The sequence below is a fragment of the Etheostoma cragini genome, chromosome 22 (genome assembly GCF_013103735.1).
Source record: "Etheostoma cragini isolate CJK2018 chromosome 22, CSU_Ecrag_1.0, whole genome shotgun sequence".
NCBI classification, from domain to species: Eukaryota; Metazoa; Chordata; class Actinopteri; order Perciformes; family Percidae; genus Etheostoma; species Etheostoma cragini.
The window spans coordinates 13,567,936-13,578,080 of record NC_048428.1 but is presented as its reverse complement, the minus strand read 5'-3'; the positions used below and the strand labels follow the sequence as shown (position 1 = coordinate 13,578,080).

Below are 10,145 nucleotides of genomic sequence, written 5' to 3'. Positions count from 1 at the left end.
GTGTGTGTGTGTGTGTTTGTTTGTAAAACAGAGAGGGTGTGGTGGTGAAGCTCCTACCTCTATAATGTAGAGGACCACATTCTTATAGAAACAGTAGAGGATGCACTTGGTGACACGGTTGTAGCTCCACGCCCCGTGGACCAATAGCAGCTTCTCTAGGTAGGAGAACTACCAATCAGGGAAAAAGAGATTCATTACTTTAATAAAAAGAAAATAGAGAGTTACAAAATTAAATTTAAGACAGAAAGGGAACAGAGAAAATATTAAGAATGTGACTGGAAGACAAGAAAGAGGCAGCCCACTGATACAGATAAGTTGTGCAAGATGCCCACAGGCTGAAAGATAAACAACACAAACAGTGAAAGTGACAGAAAGTGTTTGCTTGAGACAGAGACAGAAAAGATAAGACTCCTCAGTAATTAGGAGAACCCTCTGGTTCATTTCTTCCAGTTCACGTTTGCATTAAGTTGTCACTACGGCTCACACAGATAATGGTAACTAGGGTTGAAAATAACAAAGATTTAGTTATGAATTCATATTTCATTAATTTATCTGTAATATTATTATATTGTTTGTTGTTTAGTATTGTAGTTTAGTCTATAAAATGTCAGAAAATAGTGAAAATCCCAATTTCCCAGAGCCCATAGCAACATCATCAAACAACTTGTTTTGTCTGACCAACAGTGCAAAATCCTAAGATATTTAAATCACAAGAGAATGTCTGACATTCTTCATTATTACATGAATTAAACGATTAAACAACCATCAGAATTTCAATTATTTTCCTGTAAAATTAAATCATCAACTTATCTTCTCAGCGCTAATGGGAGCTTTAGTCTTTCTAAATCCTTTTTTTAAACAAATTGAGAAATTTGGAGAAATGGGGTAATAATGCCTCAGGCAAAATACTTTTTTTCCCAAATGATTACTCTTTTTAATTGATTTGTGTTTGCATTTTAACATTAAATATGTTTTAGCAATGAAAAAATGACTATTTATGTAATAGTTTGTATACCACTTTCTTTCTGACACTGCTAAGAGCCTACAGATGTTTGGATTTGTTTGTGGACATCTTTGTTTTGTTGTAAGAATAGAAACACTTGTAATGAGCTGTTCCTTTACGTTGATTACATGACTCAGTGACCTCTGTAAGTAAATTCTCATTTCAGTTGTCCCCCTCCAGGGAGGTCAAAGATCAGGATCAGCTGAGGAGAAGGCGGATAAGAATTTAGTGTCTTGCCTTAAGACACTTGAGCAGGGTAGACAACCAAGCATGAATCCATTATCTACGTTCATATGAAGCCTGTAACATATCTGCATGACCCTTACCAAGCATGAACGACTGTCTTCTGCATGTCTCCATGCGATGTCTGCATCCTACCTGTGCTATGGAGTAGTCTGAAGAGTTGGTGGCCTGCATGCCCTCATTGCCACTGATCCCCACTCCAACATGAGCCGTTTGAATCATGCCCACATCGTTGGCACCGTCGCCTATCGCCAGCGTGATGGCCTTAACGTGTTTCTTCACCATATCCACAATCTCAGACTTCTGCAGCGGAGACACTCTGCAGACACAATAGGAAGAGATGGACAGAGATGGTTGGATTATGTGTAAACACAGCTGCACTGGGGAAGATAAAAGAATACTGTGAGATAAAAAGAAAAGAAGAAATACATTTTGAGATGCATGGGAAATAAAGATGCTTGCAATTAGGAAAGAATAAAAGCCTGAAAACCTCGGAGTGGGAAACGATTGAAAGGGAAAAGAAGGATTCCCATATGCACGCGCACACACACACACACACACACACACACACACACGCACACACGTGTGGATATGTTTACAGCGGTGTGTGTTCGTGCACATCTGCATACACGTGAGTGCCTCAGTGTGTATGTGTGTGAGTGTGTGTGTGTGTGTGTGTGTGTGTGTGTGTGTGTGTTTATGTTCAGAGAGCTTCCAAAGGTACTCCACCCTCTTGACCTGTATCCCTGATCCTTCTGTCCACAACCAGTTCTGTCTCTTCAGGGACAATGAAGGACCCAGGGAAGGGAGGCTCGATTACAGACGTTCCCCTTGGGGCCACTGAGAGACGATAGCGAGGTGTTATGCTGCGTTTGCTGAAGTACTGTGGATATTCTTTCATTTTATGTTGCCATGTGTTACACCTGCGGACAAATGAGAAAACAGCTCCAACTGATGCCCTCTGTTGTATTGGTTTTCTAGTTTGGCTTTACTAAAGAGGCTTTGGAAGTGTTTTTTTTTTTAAAGGACTTATCATTCATGTTGGGATTCAAAATTGATTGGAACATTCTTGACTTTGGAAACAGTACCACAAGGTCCATTTAGTGTCTATTTTGGAGGTTTGGATCGACTCCCATTGTTCATTTTGTGAAGCAGTGACGAGAGAAGAAGGGTTTCATTTTTGCCAAGCTATTAAGATATTTATACAATCCTGTTTCTCATGTGCATTTGTAGATGAAAAGTTATAGTTTAAAGTTCAGCTTTGGATAATAATATAAATATATGTTTCTTAGGGCGATATCAGGAAATTTGTCCTCATCTCTGCTTTCAAAACATGCTTAGTCATTTGTCATTCACATGCACAGAGCTTAAGTGAGTTTTGTTCTTACTACCTGCACCCTGTACTGTGAAAGCAAATATATCTACAGAAGGTGGGGACATGGGAGAAAACTGATACTGGGACTAGGATTAACTTTGAATAACAAAGCAAGTTATATTTCCCACAGTACAGGACTTGCAACTGTAGGGACACATGCACAGCATGAGACAAAAGCATAATACCATAAGATGACATATTTGTTTTTATATAAAACATGGTGTCTATTAGTAAATTATAGTAGCCATTTGTCAATGGGCTGCAATACAAGAGACTAACCCAAATCCAGATATTAAATATTTACATTAAATTTCCCTGATAATAGTAATTACCTAAGCCTCAGTGATGTGTTAGGTGAAAGTAATTTGAGTATCAACACTGGGTAATCTTTTCTTGTGGTCAATAATTCAAGTTGTTCCTAGAAAGAGGAGGAGTCACTTTCACCATGACAGTTTCTCTGCGAGTGTCAAGTACAGCTCTAACTATTAAGTCTTCCGTCAAATCCCCACTGTGTACGTCAGTGCTCAGATAATGATATTACAAAATCTGATTATGTGCAGCAGCATGAGCAGTCACATGCAAACAGAATGCAGCATGATGCTTTGAAAAAAGATATGACTAAATTTAATTATGAGCAGATGTATGACCCTTCACACACACACACACACACACACACACATCCGGCTGGAGCCCACAACTCATATAGACGGTCTATCTCCTATGAATATGTAAGAAGTCCTGGTCAAGCTGAAATCACAGAGCTGGGTGGTCTGCTTAGTATTCATACATAGGCATGTGCAGACACACACGCACGCACGCACAAAAACCTTAAAGAGTCTTGGCCTCTGTAGTTGTCGCAGAAGGATGGGATCAACCTCTGCTCTTTGTGTTTCCCGATTCTGCGTCTGAAGGAAGTGTGTGTCTGTGTGTGTGTGTGTGTGTGTGTGTCTGCCTCCCTTTGCTTCTCTTGGCCTCTGACCACAAATCTCTCTTTATCTCTCTTTCTCTGTCTCACTCTACCTTTCCTCTAAACACTGCTAACACTGCCTGGAATTGTGTAAAGTGGCGTTGGAAGAGATGAAAGGCTCCAAGTGATCTTCGTGGTGGAACTGAGCAGAAAATAAGCAGCCGCTAAGTCCTCCTATAAACAAATGCACAGTGAAGTCAGGAAGCCATGCGTACTAGTGCACCCGCCCCTGATATATATATATACACACACACACACACACACACACACACACACACACACACACACACACACACACACACACACACACACAGACACACAGTCTTAGTCTTAAAAGTTGAATCTACAGCTCCTTATGTACATGCGCCCTATGAACAGTATTGTGCCACACTCACAACCGAAATTGCCAACAGCAGTTGCTCCCAACATGACCTCCCAAGACATCATGAGATTCAACTTTTCTCTTATCTTTGTTTTGGTTCTGTTTAATAATTATTCAAATTAAAGAATCTGAGCCACAAACTCCTTTGGAACCACCAACCTACAGTACAAAAGACAAATATCTAGCAGAGTCAATTATGTTCCTGATCTCTTACTTTGATAAATATAAAAGTTTCTTTTTTAGAAAACCCTTTTTGGAGCCAAATCTCTTAAATGTTAAATACTGTCCACACACAAGCAGCTGGACAAGAACTAACTGCAAATAGAAACATGGCCAAAAAAAATCAAAAAGTTTTGCTCAAAGGGTAAGACTTGGGATGCATATAAAGTAATGCTGGTGGTAAAGGGTTAAAACTTTCAAAAAGTTTCAAAACGCAAATCTCAGGTACTCATGTGTAGAGGAGCACCATGATGAAGACCTTATTTATGAATAAGCTATGTATCTAATGAAGTTTTTTTTTAATCTAAAGTCCACCATGCTCCTCTACAGCAGAGTACCTCAAGTTTGCTCTTTTGCATACATTTTAAAAGTGGCAACATTTTGATTTAAATCAGGAACTTCCTTTGAATCCGACCATTTGATGTTGGATATCCAACCCTAACCAGGGTAGCGAGAGAGATGTGAAGAGGAGGAACAAGTAGCGAAAGAGAGGTGTGCACATAAAGAGAGCAATGGAGTGAAGGATAGAGGAAAGGAAGCTGGAGGCTGTTTGCAAGGCCTGTGAGACCTGAGTCCGGATATGGCCTGGATATGCAAGGGAGAGTCAATTACAGTACTTCCCTCCTGGCTGCACACACACATGTACACGTACGATTACACACACATAGGAGAGTGGAAACTCTTTTGTTGAACATCACAGATGATGCTTAGTGGAACATGACCAAAAAAGGGAACACGCAGTAAACATTCTATGAACAGAGTGCACTTTGTATGAATGGAAATGTATAATTGGCAATGTCTGTGCGTTGGTGCCCATTCCTGGGGTGCCTGCAGTAAGTGAGTCATTGCTTTGACATTTTCAAGCAGCATAGTGTATTACATTACTCCTGCTGTGCACCAGGACAGGCTTTGATCATTTATGTTCATGTGCTGTCAGTGTGCAACCGACAAGCTTTATATACATGCACGCAGGTATACAGGCCTGCACACACACTAACATGGGAATGAATCGGGATATGGTGAGACTCAAGGGATCTTTTTTTGTGTGTGCATTTTTTTATAAGTGCCTCCAGTTGCTGATTGGCTTACTTTATTAGAATGAGCAGTTTGAGGATTTGAACCACAATGACACACGCTCTCACCAACCTTCTCCAGCAAACATACAATCAAGCAGGATTCATTTCATAGATGATGTCCAAGGTGTCATCACAGCTCACACCCTCACCTTTGCCTGAGGAAGACCATTTGTGGTCATTCTTGTCATGTCTGAGTAGAATTAAAGAAAATCTCGGGTACAGGTTCAGGACAATGAGCAGCTAGACAACAATACTTTGCTGGTGAAATGTGCAAATTTGAGTGTGGCAGACAACCTCTTCTTTCTCTTTGTACACAGGGTACTATTTCCTACAATAGCACAATTATCCTGTGTATCTCTAAAAAAAATATTCGAATAAAAGGGTGCTTGATCTTTTAACAGATTAAAATTTGTTTTTTGTCAAAATAAACCCAAGGTAAAGGACTGAATTTTAATATTTTTGTCTTTTGTAAATTCAAAATTCCTAATATTTCCTGCTTTTAAGACCTGTGCAGATACTCTGTAATAACCAAAGTTTGCTTATGCATTTGTATGTCTGTGATGAGTGAGTCTTCCCTACCGGCAGCAGATGACAGCCTTGCAGGACAACGCCAAGTCAAGGAAGGCTTGGCGAAGCTCGAAGGAGAGTGCATATTTCAGCGTCTGACCATCGATGATCAGCGCCAGCTCATTTTCCTTCCTCAGAGAGTCACCCAGGGAGGAACAGTGAGCTGTCAGAGTGGCACGTGTAGCCTGCGAGGAGACAGAGACACAGAGAGGAAGGTTTGGATTCTTTCTTAGATCTTTAAAGGAAGATTGACTAGATATTCTACATTCTTCCCCCCCTCCCGAAAAAAACACTAAGCTTCAGAGACTGGTTTGACAGTTTCACACATCAACATGCTTTTACTGACACACTTTTATCTTTAAAATTGTTTCCACAGTTGGTTTAAGTCAGCAAAATACCATACAACACATCAGTGTTCATAAGGATGGATCAGAAAATGCTGTTTGGCTTACAGTGAAAACCAAACCTCAAACCCCGAAGGTAACCACTAACAATCCTTATCTGCACCCTAACCAATCATAAATGTAAATCTCACCCTTAAAATGTATGTTTTTGTGATGCGATCCGGCAGCGTCCCTTTCAAGTGATGGCATTTTTAGGTTTTATGTTTTTGTGGAAATATAAATGGTGAAAATTCAAATCACACACATCAAAACACGCAGACAATTTGTTGAAAGGTCAAAACCACTGCCAGTAAATGGAAGACATATGGTCCAGGTTGAGCGAGATGCTTTCATCTTGGAAAAGAATTTGCGTCTGTGTACACTAAACAATGAAGAATGCCAATATAAAGTTCACAGTTGTTCCAGACATCATCACAACACGTTGATGCTACAAGGTCCCAGGGGCATGTTGAACCATGACATCAAATTTGAAAACACACCACAGAGGGAGAAAATATGCAAAAGAACACACAACTAGAGGAAGAAGAAAACAGAAATAAGCTGGACTAATGTTGTGGTGGGGTAAAATTCATCATTCATGTCAAACAGCAACGTGTAAATGTGTGTGTGTCTTCATGTTTGTGCCAGCTTGTTTGCACTGCAGAAGTTTGGGGGCAGTTTTGACTGAGCTCGATAATAGAGGAACAAGGATTAATAGAGAAAATAAACATCCCACAGCGCTGTAATGAATTCCATGTGGAGGAGCAGGCACGCTACAAGCTACTAGGCGCGCACACACACACACACACACACACACACACACACACACACACACACACACACACACACACACACACACACACACACACACACACACACACACACACACACACACACACACACACACACACACACACACACACACACACACACACACACAGATTTAAAGTAGAAGTTCCGCTGATTATTCAATAACAAATTAAAATATTTAAAAAGGAACAACTTTTATCTTTCAATTATGAAAAAAATAATGTTAACATGACTTAACAGTTCCAGCTGTGACTTAATGTTTCTAAAAGCTCTTTACCATAAAGCAACACTAGAGAACCTAGTGTTTCTAAAACCGTTTCAGTGGTTCATCTCTTGTAACTGGGTGAACAGCCCTTCTGCATTTGCATTGCAGCTCTCTACCGGCTATTACTGCACTATGCAATTTAGCCAGATCGGGTAGCGGATCTGTAGGTCCAGTGAGACATGATGGGACAATTCCGCTTCAAACCTATAGGAGGATGGAAGCGGGAAAAGTTCTCTAGTGTTGGCGATCTTTAAGTCGATCACGTAGTGAATTCAGGTTAAAGCCTATTAAAGTAACTCCAACACTAAGCAGATGTTTTATCCCACGCACACACACATGCACACGCACACACACACACACACACAAACACACCTCTGCCTTTAATATGTAAAACAGAAGTTCTGCTGATTATCCAATAAGAAATTAAGAAATTAAAAAGGATCAAGTTTTAGCTTTAAATTATGAGTTGTCATTAAACCTCGTAAGAGCAGTGAAAAATAAGGTTAACAGGACTTAACAGTTCCAGCTGTGACTTCATGTTTCTAAAAGCTCTTTACATTAAGGCGACCACCTGGTGAATTCAGGTTAAAGCCTATTAAAGTAACTCCAACACTACGCAGATGTTTTATCCATCAAGTGCTATTCAATACTGTAGATAACAACTCACTAACCGTCTATCTAGGGACAGTTTTGTACATGTGGAATTCAGCTTATGTTTAAACACACAATAAACAAGGGATGACGCAAAATGAAATACCCCTTAACAGAAACTGTTTAGGCAATCCAACTGAACACATGGCAATCAGATACACAAGACCAAACTCTAGACACAAAAGTGCACACACATTTGATGTGACTGAAATGTGGCTGTGTTTAGAATCTACACAGTCTCTCTCCCAGCGGGTTACTGGCGGCCATCAGACCTGAGAGAGTCCGCACAGAGACGAGACCTCTGTCCACAGGTCAACATGTGCACGAGACAACACAGCAAGCACGCACACATGCACACACTTACATGTATGTAACACAATCATAAGAACAATGTGGTCTCTCTTCTTCTTGCCAAATAGCGATGCACACATACACACAAGTGTCCCTCCTCCTCCCAAAAACTCCCTGCTCTTGTTTTCTCAGCCTAAGGCTGTGTGTTTTTCTTTGTATGCCGGAATTCCTGTTTGCATTCACCTTTTTCCCCAAACAGCGGAAAGGAAAACAAAAACATAATGAAAGGATTAAAAGAGATTACAGGTTGTCAGAGTCCTGAAACTCAAACTGTCTGTGTGTGTGTGTGATGTGCATGTGTTTTCACAAAGGAGTAATACACGTGTGTGCATGTATGAGTGTGTCTGTTCGCATGTAAGTGGGGTTGTGTGTATGTGTACGTGCCGAGCATGTGTGAGAGATGAGAATCTGAAGAAAAAAAAAACTTTTTCCGGCTTGTCCTCACCTTATCACATAGGAATAGACAGAAAAAACATCAGCAGCAAAATACAAAGTAAACCGGACTTAACTGAATAATGATTGCATAAAAACACTGCACTTTACATTTTTGGGGTGTTGGGTGTTGATGCTTAAAGTATTGCACAACTTTCTGCATGGGTCTTGATTCTGTAAAGCTCTTTCCAATATGATATGAGCAGACGTGTGAGGGGACAGCTTCAAATTCCACAGACTATGAGTTGTTTAGAGGAATATAATAATGGCTTTGTTGCTAGTTGTGCCTAAAATCGACATTATAAAAAAGGGCCTAGAGGAGAGACCCTTAAACAAGTAAATGCAAACAGTTCACCAGCCTAGTAATGAGCTGCTAATACAACACAGCGACTTGTCACAGCAGGTCCAGTCAAAGCTTTAGCGGCGGCTAAGATAACCCAGGATAATAACCGGGCTAAGTCTGCAGGGAGCTATAGAAGATTAAACAGGTAACTAAGGTACAAACGCTAGTTAGCTCTTAAAGCTAGGCAACCATTTACTCAAGTACAGCAAGTCCAGACCTAACTGTATCCCTATAAGAAAGAACAGTGTCTCAACATAAAAAGAAACAGCTCACAAAAGGTCCACTACGATCTGTTAACACTCTCACAGAGAACAAACATGGGACCAAAGAAAAATCCATTACTATGTAACTTTCTTCTTTCTCACGCTAAATTACCTGCTATTTCTGGAGACCTTAGAGGAAAAGATTCCTTAACTCTTTGATTGCACCAGTTGCAAAACAACACATCTCATTAGCAAACCTTTTTATGTTCCAAACTAAATGTTTATTTTTCATATGCATCTGAGCTCAAAATGGGCAGGAATACGTACACACACACACACACACACACACACACACACACACACACACACACACACACACACACACACACACACACACACACACACACACACACACACACACACACACACACACACACACACACACACACACACACACACACACACACACACACACACACACACACACACACACACACACACACACACACACACACACACAGGATGGGGAAAGCCAAATTTTGATCTGATCCAGGCCACCCTCTCCATTCAAAGAGAGCCTAATTGCTAGTGTCATTGTGGCAAATGTACATAGGCAAAGTATAAGATATACAAAAAAGCACTAAGCAAGATAAGATAAATGGGAAAAGGTAAAAAGAAAAGGGGGACGGGGAAGGACATGGAGTGTTAACTAGACCCGGGGGAAAGAGAGAGAGAGAGCGCGCTGTGGAGTGAAAAGAAGGCGGAGAAAGACGTGCTCTTATCTGAAGTGCAGATTCTGTCACCACTGAGATTTAATATACCATTTAATTATCGGACAGTGCATCTGTGAAAACACCCACATCCTCTGCTGCCTG

At 40.6% G+C, this 10,145-nt stretch overlaps 1 protein-coding gene across 8 annotated transcripts in view; it reads right to left on the bottom strand.

The window, feature by feature from the left end:
• atp8a2 (ATPase phospholipid transporting 8A2) overlaps window positions 1–10,145 on the bottom strand; it is a 48,735-nt gene that overhangs the window by 10,884 nt on the left and 27,706 nt on the right. For all 8 annotated transcript variants that reach the window (XR_004655355.1, XM_034862738.1, XM_034862737.1 and 5 more), the window contains 3 exons: window positions 5,845–6,017; window positions 1,382–1,565; window positions 58–168 (listed from right to left, as the gene is read on the bottom strand). Coding sequence is in view for 7 of the 8 variants with exons in the window: in XM_034862738.1 (XP_034718629.1) it covers window positions 58–168; window positions 1,382–1,565; window positions 5,845–6,017 (468 nt within the window). In the remaining variant the exon portion in view is untranslated. The remainder of the gene's footprint in view (window positions 1–57; window positions 169–1,381; window positions 1,566–5,844; window positions 6,018–10,145) is intronic.